Source organism: Marmota marmota, unplaced genomic scaffold, assembly GCF_001458135.2.
Source record: "Marmota marmota marmota unplaced genomic scaffold, marMar, whole genome shotgun sequence".
Taxonomy (NCBI): domain Eukaryota; kingdom Metazoa; phylum Chordata; class Mammalia; order Rodentia; family Sciuridae; genus Marmota; species Marmota marmota.
Genome location: NW_025999900.1, coordinates 1,348,178 through 1,375,086, shown reverse-complemented (window position 1 = coordinate 1,375,086; position 26,909 = coordinate 1,348,178). Strand labels below are relative to the sequence as shown.

Sequence of the window (26,909 nt, the reverse complement as noted above, 5' to 3'; positions counted from 1 at the left end):
GTGATAGCTACCTTCAGAAAAGTATGTCATAGATCTAGTGATTTATGATACTCCAGAGAGTAATAAGTGGGAATTACAACATGGCAGGGGTTTATTCAATAATGTTAAAGCAGTATTGAAGGCACATTCTGAGAATTTTAAAACTGTTTTCATTTTGGTGACAATGTAAAAAAAAAAAAAAAAGCATATTCTGGATCACCTACATCATGTCTACATACTTCTGTATTCCAGCTACAAGGCTTCATTTAAGTTACTTATGATCAAACCTGCACCAAATGAACACTAAAAAGAATAGGGTTACAGTTTTTTAATGTAGTATATTCAGACTGAGGTCACTGGGCACATATCAAAGGTTCACAAGGATTATTTTCCTTTAGAAGACATCTAAATATTAGTCAGAATTGAGAAATACTGGAATAAAGAACTTTCTAACATTTATTTTTTAAATTTTATTTATTTTTTATTTTTTTATTATTAGTTGTTCAAAACATTACAAAGCTCTTGACATATCATATTTCATATTCAAGCAGATTATGAACTCCCATTTTTACCCCGTATAGCTGCCCAAAATGAATAGAGGGTCTTGTGAGAATGCTTTTTGTATTTCGCAGAAATTCTAAAAATAGACTGGACAAATTAGTAAACATGACTATAGATAATACTCCTATAATAGTTGATACTTAAGTGATTAAACTTATATCTAAGTCAATATTTTACATGAACTTCAGCTTTGAAATTGCATTATACTAAAAAAATTTAAAAACTGGAACATGCTCTAGATGACTCAACACAAAAAGCTGAATATTCAACTGTGGCCTGAACCATCAAAAGTGCCAAGCTCAATAAATTGGATACACAAAGATCTGTTGAATAAATAATGCACAACAATCTGTTAAAGGCTATTGTAGCCAAGGTGCTAGAGCTGTGATGAACACTTAAAGGAAAAGTAGCATTAACTATTTCACTGTTGAGTTAATGCTACTTTTTTCCTTTACTTAAATTTTTTTTTCAATAAATATCTATCCTTTGCAGATTAAATCAAATTGGTGCAGGTTTGATCATAAGTAACCTTAAATATGTTTTTTATTTGTTCTAATTAGTTATACATGACAACAGAATGCATTTTGACACATCTTACATAAATGGAGTATAACTTCTCATTCTTCTGGTTGTACATGTTATAGAATCACACCGCTCCTGTAATCACTTATGTACATTGGGTAATAATGTCCAATTCATTTTACTATCCTTCTGACCCTATTATCCCCTCCCCTCCCTTCACTCCCCTCTGCCTAATCCAAAATACCTTGATTTTTCCCTAGTGCCACCCCCATTGTGAACTGGAATCTGCATATCAGAGAAAACATTTGGCTTTTGTTTATTTGAGATTAGCTTATTTTGCTTAGCATGATATTCTCCAGCTCCATCCATTTACCTGCAAATGCCATAATTTCATTCTTCTTAAAAGCTTAGTAATATTCCATTGTGTACATAATACCACATTTTCTTTATCCATTCATCTTGTTCTGTTTTTTCAACATAGGTTCACCGTGGCTTGGCCCAAAGGAATCGCCTGTATTGGATTATCCCAAGGAAGGCTTGAGTGATTCCAAACAGTTTCATCAGAGTTCAAGGGAGTGAAACTCCTCTGAAAACTACTTAACAGATACTATAATAATATGAATATAGTTTCTTTATATGAAATCCTTACCTTTTCCAAGAACTGTTCTGAGTATTTCACATGGGTTAATATCTTGTTTTATCCTCATCACAATCTTATAAGAAAATTATTCTTATCATCCCAATTTATAGATGAGGAAAGTGAGACCTAGAGAGATGATGCAACTTGTGCAAGGGCACACAGTGAGAAAGTGGCACAAGTAGTACAGCCCAAGATCTGATCTTAGCTTTTACTATCTTTTTCTTAAGGAGATGAAATGAAAACACTATTCCATAGAAGAGAATTTAAGCTTCCCAAAAGTTATGGCAAGAACAATTTCAGAATGACTATGTTTGAAGAAGCTCTATAGAATATAATTTCAGGGGATATGCAAAAAAACCCACAGACCATTATTAAAATAACAGCATTGATCAAGGGTCCTCTGTGTGAGGTGAAAATCTACATGACAGCCAAATAATATATAATAAGATATTAACAAGTAATCAGGAAACCCCAATCACATAGTTAACAATAGTCCAGGCAGGGTAAATTGGTATTCTTCCAGGAAACTGATACAAGCACACTAGAAGACAAAGGGAATTTCTTTTCATTTTTTTTTTTTTAAATCATAAACTGTATGGGTACAGATGTAGAGAAGCCACTTACTATCTTCTATCATAGATATATTATTTTGTATTGCCTGTCAGCAATACAAAGATGCTAGCTAGCATGCAGAGAGCAAAGATATATAAGCAAAGTAATATTTAAATTAGACAAAGGCAGGGATTACACTCTGAGAACATCATTTAAAATTCTGTGTTTAACTGTTTCTTATAGCAAAGTTAGGCTGTGTGAGCCAGTAACTGCATTTCCCCCCTTTAAAGTATTCTGAGTTGTACTTTGTTACTTACAATAAAAAGAATCCTAATATACTTACCAAGCTTCCATTTTGAAATTCAAAAAGAACATTAATGATAGAGTTCAAGATGATACTCAAGTACTACTAGAGCATGTACAATAGTTCAAACTTTCCAGAAGATAAACAAGCAATAGTAGTGAAAGCTTTAAAATTTACACACTTTTTAACCGAGTGACTTTATTTTTTAGAATTAAGAAATAACCATCAACTATACTCTATTCATCATAAAACTGTTAAATTGAATCTAATATTTCCCTTATTATGTCCCAAATAGGGGAATGATAGGACATTTACATAATGCAATATCATTCAGCCTTTAAAACTACTACAAAGCTGGGCACGGTGGTGACACAGACTAATCCCAGCAACTCAGGAGACTGACACAGGAGGATCACAAGAGGCCAGCCTGGTCAACTCAGCCAGACCCTGTCTCAAAATAAAAAATAAAAAGGACTGGGAATGTAGCTCAGTGGTAAAGTACACCAGGTTCAATCCCCAGTGTGGTAAACAAAAAATTTTATAATATTTAATGGCAATGTAATAGTACTTAAATGCTCACTACATAAGTAAGTCAAACATTTTTAGATAACCCTTCAACAATTCCACGTAAATCATTTCCTTAGTTTTTTCCATCCACCAAAAACTTTCAAAGTACATTAAATGTTTTAAAAAATAGGTTAGCCAAATCAAATTATTTTTAATATATCCAGGGAACTCCTATTTAAAGGCCATTATAAAGCAATAAGAATAATCAATCAATTCCCAACTTTGTAGCAGGTTTTATTAAAACAGAATACACCTGTACCTAACGTCAAAAGATTTCTTTTAAAATTAGTTTTAGTATCACAGTATGGCAAGAACGATAATAGGTATGACAAGGTTTAACTGCCTGAAATACTTTATGAATAAAATCATGAAGCAAATGATGTTATCCATGGAAAAAGAGTGATGCTATGTCTGCTATAAGCATGGGAGAAGACAGTGGTGTCATGCCTATTCTTATTCATATCTTTCACTAGGGTTTAAGTACATTTTGTGAAGAAAGTAGAAAGTAATGGAATTTTCATACCTATATCAAGGAAAGTCAAAGGAGAATTATTCTTTAACTTTTTAATCAATCAAATCTCAGAAAAGACAACTGAATAAAAAGGAGAAGATACAGGTGAAGTGAAACACGAAGAAAAATTAAGGTGAAGCAAGAAAAGGCTCAGACATAGGAGTGAAATGCCTGAAAGAATAGATAGGTCAGTCTGGACAAGACAGCTTAAAGGTTGTGAGAAACACTTTGTAGGTCTGATATAAAGATCCTGTGGTTCATTCCAAGAATCCTGGAGAGGATGTGGGCTCACTGACTTTGCATGGGAATATCAAAACAGAAGAAAACAAATGAAAAATTGTTGAGGATACACTTCTTCATCACCAAACTTAAGATACCTATATCATAGATCTGAAAAATAAATGTGCTCTTCACGGCATTCAACACAAGATTTATGTTATGGTATATATTTAACAGATTTTTAAGACTCAGGGATTTTTAAGCTTATTACCATCTTGGATTACATCTACCAACTAATTTACAATCATAGTCAGTAATAAATTTGATCTCTAGCTAGAGATCATCGTTTATGCTTCAAATTATAACTACAACATTATATAACTGTTAAGCCTTGGAAACTCGGGCTGGGGTTGTGGCTTAGTGGTAGAGCACTCTCCTAGCACGTGCAAGGCCTTGGATTCGATCCTTGGCACCACATAAAAATAAATAAGTAAAATAAAGGTATTGTGTCCAACTACAACTAAAAAATAAAAATTCGAAACTCAAAATCAGGAGGAGTGAAGGATTTCATATTAGATACTAAATGATATTCATTTGCACTACTAAAAAACACTCAAATGGCCAGGCACAGTGGCACATGCCTGTAATCCCAGACAGTCAGAAGGCTGAGACAGGAGGATAATGAGTTCAAAGCCAACCTCAGCAATGATGAGCACTAGCAACTCAGTGAGGCTGTCTCTAAATAAAAGACAAAATAGGGCTGGGGAAGTAGCTCAGTTCAATCCCCAGTAACCCCCCACCTACCCAAAAAAGCACTCAAATGTTCTTCAAAAAGATATTCTCAAAACTGCCAAATATTGATTTAGAAAGGGGGAGATTTGGTGGATCAAAATACTGACTATTAATAACTGTCTTAACAAAAAATTTTTTTGCAGTGCTGGTGATCTAACACAGGGCCTCAAGCATATTAGAGGATCACTCTCCCACTGAGCTACATCCCTAATCCCAAAATTCTTTTTTTTTTTTTTTTTAGAGAATTTCAATATTTATTTAGTTATTTGTGGACACAACATCTTTGTTTGTATGTGGTGCTGAGGATTGAACCCGGGCCGCACGCATGCCAGGCGAGCACGCTACTGCTTGAGCCACATCCCCAGCCCCCAAAATTCTTAAAGGCTATGTAAACTTCAGAATAATGCTGATGCTGTTATCCTCTATTAAATAGTTCTTAGGAGAATTTTAATTTAAAACTTCTCATTCTTTGGCAAGCCAGTCTTGGTATCCTATGATTATTAACATTCACAATCAAATGCCTTATAAGATTAAAGAATCATTAGGCAGTCATCCAAAATTAGCTATCAAAAGCCTTAATATTTAAATTTAAAGTCTTTGTATTCCTGATTATGAACTAAGATCTTCACAGCAATTTATACTAACAAAAATTTTAAAAACAGTGTCTAATACAAGGTTAATAATACCAAAGATACCAATGGCAAACACCATCATACAAATATTGACTAAGCATTATTTTAAACACTTTACTTGTGCTAACTTTAAGACAGTTATAGACAAAAAAAAAAAAAACTAAGACACAGAGACGTTATATAATACAGAGAAGGTAGGCCAAAACTAGCTAGAAACAGAACTAGGTTCAAATGCAGTCATTTTATTGACACCAGTGCTTTTAGTCATGAAGCCTCTGTAATGCCTCTAAGCTTCAGTGGATCAAACTGATATTGGAAAACTTTTAAAATGCAAAAAATACTCATAAAAAGTGAGAAAGGATATAAAAGTACATCAAATAGTATAATTTTAGCTAATGAAAACATGCATGTACACACACTAAAAAAATGGAATATGGGAAAAGTTAACTGGTTATCACTAAGTGATAGAATTATAAGCATATTTTTTCTGTATTTACATTTATATTTTCCCAATGTTTTGTTGTGATTTTGAATAGATAAAATTATATGTGCGCGCGCGCGCACACACACACACACACATTCCCATCTATGTTCATTGTGCCTTGCTCATAATGGCAATACATTTGAAACATACTGCCAGAAACAGACACCTATAATTCCAGATTCCAGAGGCTGAGGCAAAAGAATTACAAGTTTGAAGCCATCTTCAACTTGGCAAAATTCTGTCTCAAAATAAAACATAAAGAGGGCTGGGAATGTAGTTCTGTGGTAGAGAGCCCCTGAATTAGATTAGATCCCAAATGTTCATCAATTGGGATTGACTATACAAATTATGATATATCCACACCAAGAGATGTTCAGCTATAAAGAGAAAAAGTAATTATTATACTAGCAACAAAAGGCAGCCAAGACATAATGTTAAAGGAAAAATGATAAATGAAAAAATGTAAAACACTTGAGCTAGGCAGAACAAATTATGTTCCAAATTATGTATAATAAATTCTATAAATGAAAAGGATCTACTAGAGACATACTAAATTATTAAGAATAATTCTTTGATCAAGGCAGTAGTGGTGATTGTGGTGGTAGTGGTGAAGGGGACTTTTAATTTTTACTCTATATGTATTTATAGTTAAATACTTTTTTACAATGAGAACAGATACATGTATCATTTGTATAATTTTTAAAAAGAAAAATTTTATGTATTAATAGGGCAATGTTAAACTATTTTTATAACACTACAAACAAGGGTATGTGTACATTCACTCATGTGTGAACAATATTCTCTAAGAAGGGCTGCACTGCAGTTATATAAAACATAAAGGCTAGACCTGAAGTGCATCTAAATTCTCTATGAAATTCTGGAATTTTATCATTTTACTATAATAGAACTGAACCAGATACCTTCCTTAAGGTTGTAAACAGGGCACAAGAACTATTAATTCAAACTTTCTGACACTAAGGTTGTACTTAAACAATCTGCTCCATGAGGACTCTTCCAGTAGATTATGCATTTTTTGAAGAACATTTCCATTATAGTCATGTTATATTACCAGCACCAAGCACCTGTAGAACAATAGCTACAGGAAACATTTATATTTCATTTATTACATGTTATATAATTGTTTTAAGGATACACACACAGTCACTCTTAACATACTTCAAAGAAGGATACTGAGTTACTTTCAAGGCAACCAAGTACATGTTACATAGCTATATTTATTAAGGAAATATGTTCTCCAGCCTGGTTCTAATAAGTACTGAAAATATCAAATGGATGACAAAAAAATTAAAATTCAAGCTGTGTGCAGATGGCACATGCCTGTAATCCCAGCAGCTCAGGAGGCTAAAGCAGGAGGAACAAGAGTTTACAGCTAGCTCCAGCGACTTGGTGAGGCTCTAAGCAACTCAGCGAGACCTTGTCTCTAAATAAAATGGAAAAAAGAGCTGGGGATGTGGCTCAGTGGTTAAGTGCCCCTGGGTTCAATTTTAGGTACCAAAAACAAACAAACAAAACTTAAAATTCAAGATTAAGTAGCAGACAGATTCTCGAACCTGAGAAAAATTCCTATGAAAAAGTAGATACAGAACAAAGGGTAATGAATACTTTAAAAGAAAAAAAAAAAAGCATCCTTCAAAAATATTTTTGTGCATTCTTTGTTTATCCATTTATTCATTTGTTCATTCAAATACTAAGAGCTCACTGTGTGCCAGTATTCCCTTTTATATCACAAATTTCAAATTTCAGTCTATTTGGGATTTTGCCCATGGAAACATGTATCTGATTTTATTGTGGAAAAAGGGATCAATTTAAAGAAATTTGCTTTGCATTTAAACCTACAAGAAAAGATTAAAAAGTACAGAAATACATTCCAACCCTTAAAGACTTTTAAGTTTTTTACTTTAAACCTTACATTTAATTTTACTATAGTATTTTTCACTTAGAAAAATATATTCTCACAGACTATTAGGAAAATGGAGGAAAGAGAGAGCATGTGTAACTGAGTAAAAACTACTGTATCGATAGACATTTTCATATTAATATGCCTAAACGCACTGTGACTTTTAAAACTAAGTGAAGAAGAAAGAGTAACTTATGTTCCATCACTGAATTTTCCCATTTACAAGACAATACATTTTCAAAATCATATCCTGAAATAATCTTTATGTTTAATATTATGACCTAATGAAACTTAAAAATGAAGAAACACTCATAATGATTGTTGAAATTACCAGAAGAACTAAAAGATAACATCTGAGGATAATTTGTAAAAATGTTGCTTAAATTTGTCTTAAATATTTGAAAACAAAGTTACTAAGTAAATGGACTTTATCCACAAAAGAACAATAGAGGTGTACATCATGCACTACTTTATACAATGTAATTTTTCTGAAAAAGTCCTGGTTGATCAAACCTAAGTCACTAGAAAAATTTAATTCCTACTATAGAGGTGCTTAATATCGTTTCTGTTAAAGTTTTCACTGGCAAGCATTTTTTTAAAGTTATCTTCAAGTTTGCTGATTATTAACAAACCCTAAAAACACAATGATTTCAATATATCCATCAGGATAAACAAAACAAAACATAACAAATGAACCAACAAAAACCCTGCAACCACACACCCAAAAAATCAGAAAATAAGTGCTGGGGAGGATATGGAAAAACAGAAACCCTTGTGCACTATCACAATATAAACTGGTTCAACTGCCTAAAAATATTAAAAATAGAGTTGTTACATGGTCCAGCAACCTCACCAGAAACATATCCAAAAGAATTGAAAATAGGACCTCAGGAGCTGGGATTGTAGCTCAGTAGTAGAGCACTTGCCTATCATGTGAGAGGCACTGGGTTCAATTCTCAACACCACATACAAATAAATAAAATAAAGGTTCATCAACAACAGCAAAACAAATTTAAAAAGAAATAGAACCTTAAAGAGATATTTACACACTTATGGCTCATAACATCACAATAGCCAAGAAGTAAAAACAACCCAAATATTTGGTAATGAATAAACCATATGGTACATATAAATGGAGCATAATTCAGTCTTAAAAAGGGGATATTATGACACATGCTACAAGGATAAACCTTGAGGACTGTCCTAAGTGTAATATGCCAATCACAAAAAGATATAAATTGTATGAGGTATCTAGAATACTCAAATCTGCAGAAACAGAAAGTGGATGCCAGGGACTCCAAGGAGGAGGAAAATCGGAGTTGTTTCATGTGTATAAACAATATGTTTTACAAGATGCAAAAGTTTTGGAGATTGATCATACAACAATGTGAATATACTTAATCCTATTGATTGCACACTTAGTAATGATTAGGATGAGAAATTTTGCACTAATGTGTTTTTAATTAAAAAAAAAAGCAACACCATCACTTCAAGAGCTATAGCAGGGGAACTCATGGGGTAATCACTTAACTTTTATTTTTATTTACTTAGTTATTTGTATACTGGGTATTAAGCTCAGTGTACACTACCACTCAAGCTACACCACCCACTACCTCTTTTTTTTCTCCTCCCCATTTTTGAGCCAAGTTTCAGAGGCTGACCTCTAATTTGAGATCCTCCTGCCTCAGCCTCCCAAGTAGCTGTGATTTCAGGCATGTGCCACCACACTAGGTTTGTGTTTAATAAGTTCTAAATTTTATATATTAAAATCTTCTAAAAGAATTATTTCTGGCAAATAGCTGTGGCTTATTAACTTTCATTACAGAAAACATCAATATCAAACTCAGTGCACAAATAGTTAATGTTTATTTTTTTAAAAAAAATGGTTGATTTAGGGCTGGTAAAATGCTTAGCTCAGTTGGTAGAATACTTGCCTGGCATGCACAAGGCCCTGGGTGCAATCTTCAGCGCCACAAAAAGGAAAAAAGAAAAAGGAGAAGAAGAAGAAGGAGAAGAGAAGAAGGAGAAGAAGGAGGAGGAGGAGAAGAAGAAGAAGAATGGTTGATTTACTCATCAACCTTATTGAACTCCAATTATTTTATGTTTTGTAGTGCTAGGGGTGGAACCTGGGGCCTCCTGCACGCCAGGCAAGCACTTTCCACTGAACCACACGCCCACCACAAATAGTTATTTTGATCCTTGAAGAGACAGAGGTGTATAAATTATTTTTTAAATTCTAAAACCAGTGGTTAATTTAAACATTCTTACTATACTTTTACCAAAAATACTGATCATCAAGAACACTGGCTTGTCTTACTTTCATATTCTTTCTAATCCTACAGAACAAATCACAAAACACATACATCACAAGCCACAGAAGGTTGGGTAAAATCCCCCAACTGAATAACTAGTCCTAAAGTGAAAAGAAAACAAACTTTCTTCCTGTAAATTAAAATTAATTTCTTGATAGGAAACCAATCCAAAAACACATTTAATAATAAATTATTTGCGCCTAGTTGAGAAACAGACTGTTTCAAAAATCTTAATTAAGAAAGGGACAGGGTATTTCAAGTATCTACTTTATTAAAAAATTGCATTTAAGGGGAGACATTTATGTAAAAGCACAGTAATTTATAACTTTAATCTTGAACATCCATGCATGGAAACATTTTACTCTACCACCAAGGATCATAAACTATTTTGAGTTCTTAAAATAAAAGAAAGACCAGAGACTAACCCATCTTAACCTCCTACACATCATTCTTGACGTATGACAACAGAACATAACCACAAAATCTAAACTGAGCCCAGACACCATTAGAGCCACAAAGACAATGGAAGTTAAAAGGTAGAAAGACTGGACCTTCTCTAAACTGCACAAGGTGCTTTGCAATGGATAACAGGAATGAAGCGCAACACTAAAACGACTGGATAGTTCCATATAGTTCCATAAACACATACCAGTAGAAGAGGGCACCAATATAGATTTCATACAAACTAAGCCACAAAAATCAAATAAAAAATATAAACTCGAAGCCTTGCCTTGAGAAGGAAGTCAATGGTTTTAACTCTGGAGAAATTAAAAAACAATGGACAGTTTTTCTACCATCTAGGTGCTTCACTGGCAGTATTTTGTCACATCTTTAACAAAAATTAATATTTATAAAATTATCTAAACTTTGACATCAGAACAAAAAATGCTTTAAGTTAATATCAGTTCTAAAACTGTAACACCTTGCACATATCTTGATGAAATAAACAGCATGACTAGTATATGTCATGCTGTAAATGTCTGACTCTATTAGTTCAGAGTAAATTCAAAGTAGCCCATTTTTGGGAGAAAACATTGGTGTTAAGAGGACGCCTAGAATAGATCAGATGCTCAGGAAAAAGAACTGATGCTAGATACCAACATGGCCCAGGGATGTACTGCTTTAACAAGAATCCAATGTTAGCTTTTTCAGTTTTAAGAGCTATAGAAAAGATGAAGACAGAAAAGAAACTAAAAGAAATATTTGAAATGTTCTGCAAAAATAAGTTTTAAGTGTTGTTGAAGTGAAAAGTAGAACATTAATAGGTATCACTTATTTTTAAGTACATAAGTGTTATCAAGATTTCTATTCCAGGCATTGTCATACTAAGTGCTTAAAATAAATTACTTCATTTGATCTTCACAATAACTGCTAAAACAGTTATCATCATCATCATCATTTCAAAAGGAAGAAACATGTTTCAGAAGTATTCACTAACATGCCCAAACTCACAAGTGGGAAAGGCTGGGATGCTTAACTAGAGGTACCTGCCTCCATATCCTAAGGTCTAAACCACCAGACATGCAGATTCTTCAAACAAAAGGAAAATCAAAGTGAAATTGTAACAAGAAAAAAGTTTACTAACAAATGAAAAAGCTTCTCGACTTTTGATGGATAAAGTTAAAAAAGGAAATTCAGAAATGGCTATTTTCAGAGATTTTACTTTAATGATCCAATAACTATTTGTTTTGGAAAACTCTGAGAGAGTTTGGCCTGAAGCCTGAAACAGAACAATGAACCTCTTGACATTCCTTTGAAATCTAAAAATCTATAAGCATGTGCTATTAAATAAGTGCAGCCCCAACATGAAATGCTCCATGTTAAATCCTTTACATATTCTCTATTGTGATTTCTTTCAATTTCCCCAGGTTTTGAGTTTTCTGAGCCTTCTTTAAAACACAAAATTGTTTTCCCCATCCCAACTTTGATAACTAATTTAAACAGGGTAAGTGGCAAGAAGAAATTCCCCACCCCTCAATTTCTTATCTTTCAAAAAACCTTAGTTACAAAAGGACAGCTTTAATAAGCAGCATCTAAAGGTTGAGAGTAATCATCACCACATACTGTTGTTTTTTAAGTTACATTAGGAACTTCTATATTAAGAAATATAATCCCATCTGGTCATCTGATCCGAGGTTGCTAAATTTTCAAATGACAAATTTTGAAATAATAGATGAGTCTGAGGAAAATCTGAAAAAACTAATTTAGAACTGGGGCTGATGCACAGCAGCTAATTCATTCATTCATTCCTTTTGAGCCTGTTCTTAATATTCTTAACTGATGATTGGCAAAGAAATGAATACAATATTGCATATAAAAAGGGAAATGACTGGTGTATAACAATGCATTGTACTAAAAGGAACTCAGCATATACTATGGAGAATTGCCACTACACAGAGGTAATCTGCCTTTGGTTTACAATACAGCAGTCTCGTCATTTCATCAAAAGCATTGTAATCACTTCTGCGATATTAATTGCAATTCTGGTAACTTGAATTACATCTAGAACTGTTTGTTCACTTTTTAATTTTCTAAGGGTTTTCTTTGGTGTGCATAAAATGATAACTTGAAACCTTCATTGAATAAGGACCAAGACATGCAATCTACAAAACAGCAAGAATATAAACAAGTTTATCTTCTGCTGATACTGATAAGAGAAGTTAATCTCTCCCAGAAGAGTGGAAGGACTTAACAGTAAAGCCAGTGTACTAACCACAACTCTCACTATAAATCTTGAATTCCTTAAAATGATTTCCTCAAGGTTAAAATTCTTAAGTAGACAAAACTGTGTGTAAGGGGCGGGGGATCGCTCTTAGTACCACTAACTGGAATCACAATTCTTAATCCTTCTGTAACGTGCTCCTTAGACTCAAACCTCATTAAGTTCTACAGAATGATTACTTACTTAGGATGTGTGTTGAAGATATATACTTCAGTTTCAGGAAAAACAAGACAGTCGTAAAAAAAAATTACGACATTTTACTTCTTGTATTTCGTTTGCTCTAATCATATACTATTTTTTCAATCTCATTAAAACTGTTTGCTTAAGTTTAAACATTTTCACTACAATATTTTCAAGAATGAATGAGGCTTATATTCATTTATAATGTCTGAACTCTCGTGACAGGTGATACAAATGTTAAGTATCCAATTGTGAAGTTATGTTTAAAATGTTGCTATTTTCCCAAATTCCCCTCCCTTACTGTGACTGAGACTAGGCAAGTTCTTCAACGCAATTAAAACAAAACGAAACAAAACCTGCACGTGCAAACTAAAAAGTTAGCATCTTAAAGCCATCGCAATAAACCCCTAATACACAAAGGCAAAGACACCCTCCGCGGCTGGACCAGATCGTAGGTGACCACGCGAACCCCTCGGTCGGGAACCAAGGCCCCGACCCCACAGGGAAGCCTACGCCGGCGCGCAGGGTCCGCCCCGGGGCCGAGTTTTCAATGGAACTGGAGAGGATGGGGGCGGGAAGGAGCGGAAGCTCGGGGTGCAAACGGCGACCGAGCCGCGGCTCATTTCTCTTCCCGGGGTTTTCAGGCTAGGTAAAGTCCCCTCCGGACCGGGCACAGAGCAAGCAGGGTTTCGGAGGCGGCAGGATGGGCGGCGCAAGGCCCCCGCGGCCGGGAGTGGGGGCGAGCAGAGCTCGGACCCCAGCCCCTGAAAAGCACTTTCCAGGCGTCTCCCACCCCCCAAGACAAGATGGCGACGTGGACAGCGGGGGAGCCCGGCCCGCGAGGTTGGGGGATAGAGAGGGGAAGGGAGAAGCAGAAACAAAAAGGCCTGCCCCCCAGGAACGCCGAGGCGGGCCGGGGAGCCCAGGGCGGCCCGTGGCGCCAGCGGAGAAGGCGGCCGGCCGAGGGAAGGGGCTTACTTTTTCTTGTCGTTCGCGCCTCCGGCGCCCTCCATGGTGAATCGGTTCCCCGATGCCTTCACGGCCGGCGGCCCCCAGGCTCGCTCCGGCCTAAGCACTGACTCCCTCCACACGCGGAGAGAAAAGAAGCGCAAGTCCAGAGGTGGGGGGGGCGCGAGGCGGGAAACCCCTCGTGAGACCAGAGGTGGGAGGAGCAGGCGGCAATCACAGGGATCCAGGTCCGGCTCAGGCTCTCCTCCCGCTGCTTGTCAAGGCCTGGCCCTACGCGCTGGCCGAAACCCCGACGAAGACGGTCCTCGCGTCCCCTCAGACGAGGCGGCTCTGTGCACTGAGGAGCTGAGGCAGCGGCAGGGGGCGGGCAAGGGCGGAGGCGCGCTCGGGCGCGCGGGGAGGGGAGCGGAGACCGAGGAGCGCGCCCGCCCGCCGAGCCCGGCGCGCGCTCCCGCAGGCCCGCCTCACCTGAGGGGGAGGCGGGTTCTCCGAGAGCCAATGGCTAGCGGTGCAGGCGGCCAGTTCCCACCCCAGCCCACGTTGCCCTCAGCCAATCAGGAGGCGGTCAGCTGAGGCACAGCTGGGACGCTCTGCCTGGTTCACTTGCTCGTCTGTGTGCAGCTGGGAAGGAGAGAGAAAGGGGTTAGGGGTGCGGCTGAGCCGGAGTCTGAGGACTCTGTGCCTTCTTCTAGGGAAAACAGTGGTTGGCTTTGGGAGGCGCTGCTGAGAAGGGATTCGGTTGCCAAGTCCCAAGCCTGCATCACATTTTCCTGCTCTCAGTGCGGTAATATAAGCTTCCCGCTCTCTTTCTCAGCGCCAATGCTGGACAGAATTGCCCGCCCAGCTCTTCTGAATTTCCAATTGGAAAAAAAAAAAAAAAAAAAAGCAGACTTTGTGTCGTGGCAGCAAGCCTTCTGGTGTCTTTGCACAGATGTGTTATGGTGGAGTAATTCCTTGCTAAGATACCCAAGCGCGGGCCTGTGTCAACCAGCTCACTCTGCTGTAGAACACTGGGGAACTCCTCAAGTCCATTAAGTTTTTCTGTAACGAAGATTGATTACTGAGCAAATACAAATTAAAATATAAAACAAACAAATGCCTCTTGCTCTAAATCCCTCAAGGAAAATAAAGTTACAGGTTTCCCTTAGAATCTTAAACTATTCCCTTAAAATCTGAAACTATTTTGAACATTTACAAATAAATGGTTTTAGCACTAATAAATTTACAACGTAAAATTGAATTTCAGGGAAACAGTTTAGATAGACTTTTATTTTGTATTCTTGCCCCTCTTAAAAGAGCCAAAGATAATCTTAAATGGATTCGAAAAGAGGGAAGACTATGTTAAGTTTGAGACTTGCCTCTTTGAATTAAGTTAATTGTGTAGAGGACAGAGGGGAAAGGGACTACCTAACCAGTTTACTTGATAAGTGGGTATTGCCTATTTGCTAACATGCCTTCACAAGATACTGAATAAAACTTAATCATTTTTTGGAATCATACATTTTAGGATTGTCAGTCTTTTTACTTTTTAAAAAATGTATTGTTTCAACAAAGAAGCACTGTACATATAACTTTGCTTGACACTAGATTAGTTTACGTCTCATCTTTATTAGTGTATTATTATAATCTAACTTTGGGTTGTATATTAATGTGGCTACCTGTAGTGGATTTAAATTACATTCCCATATAAAAACAATGGCCTATGTAACATTCAACTCTGATAAGACAACAACCAATCCATATAGCACTGCTTTTTAACTGGTCAGTAGACCTATAAAGATGTTTACAGAGTGATCTTACTTGTATTTTTGTTTTTAAAACTCTAACACCAAATGACATACATTCTTCAAAGGAACCCTTGAAAATTTCTGAAAAGTGGCAAGGACCAAAAATTATTACTTGTGTTTTGTTTTTAATAAATTATAGAAAGAATAACTCCATGTATTGGGAACATTTTAGTGTAATATTCTGAAAATGTGGTGTTAAGAACAATAGCTGGGGGGGGGGCGCGAGGCGGGAAACCCCTCGTGAGACCAGAGGTGGGAGGAGCAGGCGGCAATCACAGGNGGCAGTAGAGCCCTCACCTAGCACTTGGGAGGACTGAGTTTGATCCTCAGCACCACATAAAATAAATGAATAAAATAAAGGTATTGTGTCCAACTACAACTAAAAAATAAATATTTTAAAAAAAGAACAATGGCTCCAGAATCCAGAGTGAGCTTGAATACAGTCTCTGATATTAGCATATCATTTAAATTCTTCCTGCCTCTGTTTACTCATTTGTAAAATGGGAAAATAATATTTATGCTACAGAATTAGGTATGATTAAATGTGATAATATATATAAAGCACTTAGAACAACATGTGACACATAGAAAACAATCAATAAATGTAGGTGGTCTCATTTTCATTATTCTTACTATCCCCAAATTTGTGCCTCAGCTAGCAGTGATCACTTGGGCTTCTGCTACATTTAGTCAGTTTTGATTATTCAAGAATGCAGATTCACATATATTATCTGTTTTCATTGGAACTGCTCAGGGAGTTCCCATCTTCAGATATGAAGATAGTTGCAGAGATCTTTAGTCATTTCCCTTCTCTTAATATTTGTAAGCAAAAATCTCTGGCCAATGTAATATATAATGTTTGTGACATCAAAAATGAGCATATTGTAATAGCAAAAATAAATCACTTAAAATTTTTGTCATCCTTTCAAAAGTTTTAGCAGAATGATAATTCAATCAAAACATTTTTTGAGTATTAAACTTACTCTAAAGTTCAATTTTCCTTTGCAAAGATGTATAAAGTATAATATTTTATATAATTACAGATATGAACATGGAAAGCAGTTTAATTCAACAAGTAGTTTTTATATTATTTAAAGGAGCCATCATTGTATTGTCTTAAGCAACTAATAAAAAAATAATAATAAAATTAAAATAAAGGAGCCAAATAGTAGCCTCCCATTCAATTCATCTTATAATAATCTTAAAAAGCAAAACTTCTTATAACATTTTAAATCATCTCTTTGCAACTATCTATTAATAAATGTACATAGATTATTACTATTACTGTATAAGTATATCTTGATGAACAGTGTTATTTAATCACTTTTAATCTTTGTAAATGTTCAAGGTTCATTCCAACTCACTTTGCAGAACTTTCTAAGTAGTCTACAGGCTTACTGGCAAATGACTCCATTGACCTTTCACCTGTATTTACTAAGAATTGGACAGTGATTCAGAAGGAGGCAACACTTTAATTTTGGATTACTACCAAGAACTGTGGAGCATTGAGTCTTTTAAAAGTGCCCTATGTTAGATGTGTACAATTTAAAGCATATTAAACTGTATAAGAGGACCTAGTGTTCAATAAGTGATTCTTGGCTTCTTATTATTGCTCTTATTTTCACCACTTTCTTCAACGTATTCATAACATGAACAACTACCCAAAAAAGAGTACTATTTGGAAGGAAAGTGCTTAGAAAATAGTAGGCACTAAAATTTTTATCCTTTCAAGAATCAAAATAAATATGTATAAATATGTATAAAATTTGTCTGAGTGTATGGAGATTATGAATAGACTGGAAATTTGACACTAGCACTTTTCAATTATAATAAGCATCCTCACCATGAATTTGCAAAGGAATGCCCAGGGATTTCCAGTTTCTTATACTACACACAAAGAGGCTGGATACTGTCAGTCCCATCCTCACAACAAGGAATAAAACTAAATGCACAGAATATCTACAACTCTTCTTAGATCCACCAGAGAATTGGGGAAGCTGTTACCCTGAAAAATGAGGAGACAAACTGGCAGATACTAGAGGATCACAGTTTGCTGGGAGTACAAGCCAGTGTCACAACTAGAGCCAATAACTGTAGAAACACATTAACCTGTAATTGAGGAGTTGCTGGAGGCTCCATGTGGACTATGGAGAATTAAAAATTCCAAATGGATTCGGCCTAAAGGCCCTCAATACATGTTACCAATTATTTATTTATTTATATTTTTACTTTCCTGAATTTACCTCTAGGAGCATCCAATTCCTTCTGTAAGGATCTGAGAAGAATCTTTTGTTTTTGACAAGGAAAAGGGGAAAGCCCTTTTAAAATACCTGCCCCCCACCCCCTACCCCCTTCTGTTTTCTCAACAAGATCTGCCCTCAAGGGAAACTATTTTATCAGAGCCTAGCAACTTTGGGGTTTACCAAAGCCTAACCAATCTAAAGAAAGGTAATGATCCAACTCCAGCCAGTTCTAGCCTTCTTTCTTTTTCTTTTCCATCTCCTGCTTTCTAACAGAGATCTAATCACAGAATGCTACCGCCAGCCCCACCTGACCACCACATTAGATGGGCTCCTGTATAATAACCCAACATTACAGCTAAAAGAACTCATGCCGCAGGCACTATTTTAAGAGCCTTAGGAACATTCAAAGACAACATGGGAAACAAAAACAAGGACACTCAGGAATATTTAGTCTGCCCAGAAAACAGTAATAGCCTATTCCTAGTCAGATAAAGATGAAGCCTCCTAATAAAGACCTATTCACTATGTTCCTCTTTTTTTAAAAAAGATCTACCCATGTATTGTTCCCATTTTTTTATATTTATTTTTTAGTTGTACACAATACCTTTATTTTGTTTATTTATTTTTATGTGGTGCTGAAGATCGAACCCAGGGCCTCCCACATGCTAGATGAGTACTCTACTGCTGAGCCACAATCCCAGCCCCACTGTGTTCCTCTTACCTGATACTACATGTCTGGCTTTCAACAAGTAACAGTAAAAGACGAAAAAATAGATTTTCCCATTTACAAGACAGTATATTTTCAAAATCATATCTTAAAATGATCTTTAATATTATGACCCAATGAAATTTTAAAGAAATATTCATAACAACAGTTGAAATCACCAGAAGAACTAAAAGACAACATCTTGAGGATAGTTTTTTAAATATATAAAATTGTCATTTCAATTTCTGTCCTAAATTTTTGAAACTAAAGTTACTAAGTAAATAGGACTTTTTAAAAAAATATTTGTTTAGTTGTAGATAAACACACAGTATCTTTACTTACTTTTATGTGGTGCTGAGGATCGAACACAGTGCCTCTCATATGCAATGCAAGTACTTTACCACTGAGCTACAGCCCTAGCCCCAAATGGGACTTTATCAACAATAGAACAATAGAGGTATACACCATGTATTACACTATGTCATTTTTCTGAAAAAGGAATGGTAGACCAAATCTTTCTAATTCACCAGAAAAATTTAATTCACATTTTAGAGGTGCTTAACATCATTTCTGTTAAAACTTCCATTGGCAAACATTTTTAGTCACTTCAATTTTGTTGATTATTAACAAACCCTAAAAACACAATCACTTCAATGTATCCATCAGGATGACTATTGCCAAAAACAAAACAAAGCATAACAAATGAACTCACATAAACCCTGCACACACCCAAAATTTCAGAAATATGTGCTTGGGAGGATATGAGAAACAGAGACCCTTGTACACTATTAGTGGGAATATAAAATGGTACAAATGCCTTAAAATTAAAAATAGAGTTTTTATTTGATCCAGCAACCTCATTTCCAACAACTTCACCAGTAACCAGTCTGAAGAGCAAATCAAACACCAGAACCAGACTCAGAGAGTTAAGAATTATAAGACCATGAATTTAAAACAACCAATTAATATACCAAGGACTCTAATGAAAAAAGTAGACAGCATACAAGACCAGATGGGTACTGTAAGCACAGACACAAAAGCTCTAAGAAAGAATAAAAAGGAAGTGCTAGAAATAAGAAACAACAGAACAGAAATAAAGAATTCCTTTAATGGACTCATGGACAGACGGGACACAGCTCATGAAAGAATGAGTGAGCTTGAAGACACGTCAATGCAAACTTCCAAAACTGAAATGCAAAGAAATAAATAGTGAAAAATAACAGAATACTCAAGAACTGTGGGTGTCGGACAGTGGCAAAAAGGGCAACCTAACTATGATGGGAATATCAGAGGAGAAAAGAGAAAAAGAAATACTTGAAGAAACAATGACTGAAATTTTTCCAAAATTAATGAAAAATACCAAACCACAATTCCAAAAATCTCAGAGAAACCAATCAGGATGAATACCAAAGAATCTACACAAAGGCACAGTGTGTTGTTCAAACTTTGGAAAAATTAAAGACAGAAAATCTTGAAAGAAGGGGGACAGAAACAGGAGAGTATTAGAGGAAACATCTTATGGTGAAGGAAGGATAAGAATTGCTTCAACCTGCTTTTCCGAAACTATGCAAGCAAGAAGAGAGTGGAATTAAATAGTTAAAATATTGGACAAACCCCCTCACCAATCTGAAATTCTGTATTCAGTGAAATTATCCTCTAAAAGAGTATCAGTATCCTCATTTACTCAAAAGGAAGTCTGGAAGACTTAGACAAATAAAACAGAGGAAATTTATTACCAAAAGACCTGCCTTATGAGAAATGTTAGAAGAGTCTTTACAGAGGAAAAAAAAAAAAACAATATTGATCAGAAACTTGAAACTTGAAGAAAGAAAAGACATTATAGCAGGAACACATTATGGGTAAATAAAATATTTAATTTTTTTTACTCTTAATTATTCAAACATGCAGCAGTTTATTTAGAAAAATAATAGTAAAAATGCAATATGGATTCTAGCTTATGGACATCAGTGTTGAAAAGGACAGAAGGGAGGAAATGGAAAAACTATTGCAAGGTACTTGCATAACCAGTAAGGCAATATAATATTTAAAATTTGGCTTGAATTAGTCATAAAGCTATATTACAAACTCCAAGGCAAAATGAAAAAATTTAAGGTATAATGGGTATGTTAAAAGAAATGAAATAAATGTAGAATACACAAATAAAACCAAGGAAACAGAAAAAGAGTAGGATACGAAAAAGAATTGAAGGACAAGGGTAGCAAAGAGAATTCCAAAGAATTGACAAAAAAAAAAAAAAAAAAAAAGAAAGAAGAAGAAAAGAAAAATTCCCTAAACAAGCCACTATAGCAAGGTTACAGGATATAAGGTTAAAATAGATAGGTAAGTCATCTCTTTCCCATACACAGCAATTAACAATTGGAATTTGAGTTAAAAACATAATATCATTAACACCAAAGCAGTGGGGGTGGGGGAGAGAAATCTAATAAAATGTGTATGAGGACTATATTAGGGAAATTACAAAAATTAGCTCAAAAAGAAATTAAAGGTAATCTAAATAAAGGGAAAGCTATTTCACATTCATGGGTAGGAAAATACAGTATTATTAAGATGTCATTCTTCCCTGCAATTGATCTACAGATTCAGTGCTATCCAAATAAAAACCCAAGCTGCTAACTCTGTGGGAATCAATCAATGAACATATTGATTCCAAAGTTTATATGGAAAGGCAAAAACCAGACCAGTTAATATGGAAAAGAACAAAACCAGAGGACTGACATCACTGAACAACAAGACTGAACATAAAACTACAGTAATCAAGACACTGCGGTATTGGCAAAGGAACAGGCCAGAACCCAGAAGCAGACTCATGCAATTTAATGGAGAAAGAATAGACATTTCAACAAGTGGTGCTGGATCAACAGGACACTTACGTGCAAAAGGAAAAAAAAGAAGGAGGAAGAGGAGGAGGAGGAGGAGGAGGGGAATTATTATTCAGACTCTGACCTTATTACACATCTTACAAAAATTAGCTCAAAATGATTCCTAGACCTAGATGTAAAATGTCATGTTATAAAATTTCTGGAAAATAACACAAGATAAATTCCAGGTAACCTTGGTGTTTGACAATGCATTTAAAATTTTTTTCCCCCTGAAAACTATATTGCTGAGAAAACAAAAGGACAAGCCACATATTGGGATAAAACATTTGTAAAATATATTTCTGATAAATGACTTGTATCTGAGACATACAAAGAAGTCATAAACTACAAAAATGGGAAGTTCAACTTCATGTATGTACAATATTTCAAAATACATTCTCCTGTCATATATAACTAAAAAGTACAAATAAAAAATAAAAATTTAAAAAAACCCAAAGAATTCTTAAAACTCAACATTAAGAAAATAATCTGATAAAAAGGTGGGCATAAGATTTGAACAAACTTTATTAAAGAAGATGTATAGATGACAAACATAACTATAAAAGCAGGTCAACATCACATGTCATTAGGGAATTACAAATTTAAGCCAAAATGAAATACTCTTAAAGTGAAAAAACTCTGAAACACAGATAACACCATGTGCCAGTGAGGATGTGGAGTAACAGGAACTCTCATTCATTGCTGGTCAGAATATAAAATGGTACAGCTATTTTGGAAGACACTTTGCCAGTTTATTGCAAAGCTAAACATAATTTTACCATGTGATCCAGTAATTGTTCTCCTGGGTGTTGAAAGATTACATGCACAAAAATGTTCATGGAAGCTTTATTCATATTTACTAAAATTTGTAAGCAACCAAAATTCATCAGTAGGTAAATGGATAAACAAACTAATTCATCTGTACAATGATATATTACTCAGCAATAAAAAGAAATGAGCTATCAAACTACCTAAAGACATGAATGAATTAAAAAAAAATATATATATATTTTTAAGGGCTGGGATTGTGGCTCAGCAGTAGAGTGCTCGTCTAGCACGTGCGAGGCCCTGAGTTCAATCCTCAGCACCACATAAAAATAAATAAATAAAATAAAGGTATTGTCCAACTACTTCTAAAAAATAAATATTTAGAAAAATATTTTTTAAGTTGTCAATAGATCTTTATTTATTTATAAGCCATACTGCAAATTGAACCCTGTGCTTCACACATGCTCTACCACTGAGTTACAACCCCAGTCCAGGACATGAATGAATCTTAAATGCATGTTCCTGATTGAAGAAAGCCAATCTGAAAGGTTGCATGTTGTATGATTCCAACCATATGACATTCCAGAGAAGGCTAAACTATGGAGATAGTGAAAGATAAGCAGTTGCCAGGAATGGAGGGGGAGAAAGGAAGGGTGCATAGGTGGAGCACAGGGGCTGTTTAGGGCAGAGTCACTATTCTGTTTGGTACTCCAATGGTGGATGAATAGCCCATAATAAAATACACTACACAAGAGTGAAGTCCACGGACTGTAGCTAATCAGTTGTAACAAATGTACCAAACTATTGCTAGATGTTGATAATAGTGAATTTAAGGATGCAGGAGGAAAAAGGGGTTCATTAAAAACTACTTTCTGTTCAAATATTCTGTAAGCTTAAGAAATAGCCCATTAATTGAAAGGAAAAAAGAGAAAGAAATAACCTTCCAAAGTCAAGTTTTCAAATCTTTCTGAATAAAGCAATAGTCATAAATTTGTAGGATATATTTCTTTAGAAAGGAAAGTGATATTTAGGTATTTTTCAACATCAAAATCAGTTGAAAAATTCTCAAAAGGTACAGCTCTGTAAGATTTTCCATTTGTAGAAATGAAAGACATAAGGGAAAAGGGAATAGAATCTCATCTTTGAAAATTAATGGTAATACTCCCTCCCGACACATACACCTACACAATTTTAACATTTTTCTTCACTATAAAATTAATTTTAAATGATTAAAATCACCAACCTCAATAGCTAAAGAGTAGCTAGCTTGGCTGTAGAAGGGTAAGTTCATTAATAAGTAGAAGGAAGATGTTTAAAAATCTACCTCCCCTATTTTCCAGACCACACCAATATGTTGGCTTTTTTAGAAGACATCATTATTATCATTTTTAATTCAATATATCTTGAGTATCCATTCTGCTATGGGAGAAACATAATATTATTTTAATCTGTGGGTTTGTGTGCTTTTGTAAAGTGTGAGCTTCTCATGGGCAGGAACAGTTTTAATCTCAGCAATCCAGTAATCTGGGATTGATACCCTGCCCATGAGAACAAGAATTTCTTTAGTGCCTTATACATTCTAAGCTCTGTGCTATTTATTTTAGATTTTCTTTCTCATTTAGGAATGATGAAAGTCCTATAAAGTGGGAGTTGTGGTGCACACATTTGTTATCAGTAAGTTAATAGTGAAAGGGACAAAAATACCAAGCAGAAATCTAGGAAGCAGTGAAAACAGAATTATAGACTATGGCACTCCGTCATGCTATTCAAACTATGATAAATGTGTGTAGGCAATGGTCCCAGCTATGAAAGGTGGGGGCAGGGAGAAAAAATAGTTCATCTTCCTGGGAGTGTCAATTTTAGAACAAGTTAAAATGGAATAATATAACTGCATGTGTATATGTTATTGCATTTGGTTAACAACATTTCAAATCAAGCAAATGAGCAGATATAGAAAAGTTCTTCTGACCTCCATTGCCTCTTCCTTCTCTTTGGAGGTAACTGTTATGATCAATTACATTTGGTCCTCGAAAAATGCAGGGGTTAGGGTCTCTAAACCCACCTCTCCCAGTTGAAATTTTCTGTAGAAAATTTATTCCCCTCAAGATTAACTACTAATAACCTGTTGACCAAAAACCTTACCAATAACATGAATAATAGATTAACATATATTTTTGTATATTATATGTATTACACATGGTGAAAATGCTGAAGAACAAAGAGAGATCACATTTTACTGCAATATATAATTTACTGAAGAAATGATGTACTCATGCAGAAATGATTAGCCTCATTGGGTATTTTAAGTGAACACTCACACCTGAGCTCACTGCAATAGCAACTGGAGGTGGCACGAAAGGATTAAAGTAGTACAGTAGGAGCTACAGTTAATTTTTATGCAGTTGTGCTCTTATACTGTATCTTATCATTTGTTTTCTGTTTCCCTCCCCTGCAAATGGAGCTGTACAGTCTGTAATTGTTTATCACATAAATGTTAACAAATATGAAGTTTTAATAATAGATTTGTACCTATTTTATGGCAGCAAATTATAAAATAGAACTTACCTACATACGTACATATATTTTATGCATTCATGACATACTTTTTTTTCTTAATTTTTTCAATATTTCCTGGCTATGAGACTTGAGAGTGTTTTCAAAGTGTCACAAATCTAGGAAAAAATACTGCATGTAGGCAGGCCAGCACAGTTTAAACCTGTGTTGTTCAAGGGTCAACTATATTTGTTCATCAGTCTAGAGAGATTCAATGACTATACCAAAATAAATGTGTTTCCTGTCCTTCCCTTTATGTACAAAAGACACAATAGTACAGTAGTATACCCTTTGTCTACCAGCTGAATTTATTACGTGTCATAATATTATTGGAGGTTATCTCTTATAAGTTCATATGCACACATAATATTTTAAATGTCTTATGATAAAATGAGCACATGTATGATGAAGCAGACTGCAAACTCACAAGAATTTTTAAGTTAATGTTACACCTTAATAGTTATGAACAAGGATTGTTTAAATTTGATTGCAAATAAAATTAAGCACCTCTAGGCAGCTTAAACAAGAGAGACATTTTACAGTTGAAAAGACAAACTTTTACAGAAAGGCCAACTTTGATATTATAGTTTGCTTTGGGCCAACCACATTATATCAATTTCCTTATCTGTTTGTAAAAGCTATTAACCTTAAATGAATTACAAATAGGGAAAATTGCTTTCTACCTAGTTAAAAAATTAGGTTTCCCCCTTTCCTTTATCCATACTATCTGTAAAGTGACTACTCTGATTTTATGTATTACATCATTTTTTTAAACCCTAAGAATGCTGTCTCTTCATTGTAAATGACTACAATTTCAAAAGCTAGCTCAAACCAGCTTAGATTTATCTGTCTTTTATGAACGTGAAATACATAAAGTACACTATCCATTTAAGAATTATGTAATGTAGTATGAGTTTTAAGAATTCACCTGCTATGGGCTGGGGTTATAGCTCAATGGTAGAGCACTTGTCTAGTATGTGTGAGGCACTGTGTTCAAGTCTCAGCACCACATATAAATAAATTAAAAATAAAGGTCCATTAACAACTAAAATCAATTTTTTAAAAGAATTTATCTGCTAGAAATTTAACATATTATGGCTGTGACACAAATTTGTGTTATATAATTATTCTTTATTTGAGGCAAAATTCAAATATGTCCATGTCTCTAAATGAGAAGCAACTTCAAGTTCTATATAGAGTCTGCTGAACTTCTGGCTCAAAACTGCTAAATAAGAAGCTCTTGCTGGGTAGTGAAACTTCCAGGATTTCTGTACATCTCTACCCAATTTGTTTCAATGCTACAACGAAAATGTATTTATTTATTTTCATAGTATAGCATAGCAGTTGGGTAATGCAGCATAGGTAAGAGAATTTCAAACTAAATCTTTAGACAGAAGTTCTTACTTTTATATACTAGTATGTAACATAATCATTCTCTCCAAAACAACTGTGGTTTCTTTTCTTTTTTAAACACAATACCTTTATTTTTCATTTATTTATTTTTATGTGGTGCTGAGGATCAAACCCAGGGCCTTGCACATGCTAGGCGAGCGCTCTACTACTGAGCCACAACCCCAGCCCCAACAACCGTGATTTCTATCAGAAGAAAAACAGTAACCAAACATCAGACCTGCCAGTGAGCAAGAAACTTATATACTTTCCTCTAGATATTAATTTCCACTATAAGTTGTACTGTTTTTATCTGGGGATTTAAAAAATAACCATTTAAGTGGAAAACTGTAACAGAAAAATTAAAGTAGAAATAAATGGGGGATCTTACATTTCTTAATATTTATCTTATAACTTTGCTTTTTTTTCCATGTGCCCTAAGTCATTGACAATTCATATTTTCCAAAATTTGGGTGGATAATGTTTTCCCTTTTATTTTTTTTCATGGGCAATGCAGAAACATTAGCCATTTGGCTCCTATATTGGAAAACTTATAAAGTTTCATTTGGTTAAGTATGTCAGAACTTGCCTGTAAAGAACCAGAGTCAGTCACAAGAAGTTGATTAATTTTATACCTGGACTTGCAAAGACAGGTTAGCTTCTCTCCTGTGAAAGTGTAAATTAAACAGTAGCACCAAGTAAGCCAAAGCTTCACAGGAT

General features: G+C 35.0%; 1 protein-coding gene across 3 annotated transcripts in view; it reads right to left on the bottom strand.

Annotated features, from left to right (window-relative positions):
• The window catches only part of Hif1a (hypoxia inducible factor 1 subunit alpha), a 45,221-nt gene extending 30,949 nt beyond the window's left edge, over window positions 1-14,272 (bottom strand). The window contains exon 1 of one of the 3 annotated variants that reach the window (XM_015489941.2): window positions 13,874-14,272. In XM_015489941.2, the coding sequence (XP_015345427.1) occupies window positions 13,874-13,908 (35 nt within the window). In that variant the 5' untranslated portion in view covers window positions 13,909-14,272. The remainder of the gene's footprint in view (window positions 1-13,873) is intronic. The other 2 variants (XM_048798459.1, XM_015489932.2) reach the window with 2 other exon arrangements.
• Between the last annotated feature and the right edge of the window lie 12,637 nt (window positions 14,273-26,909).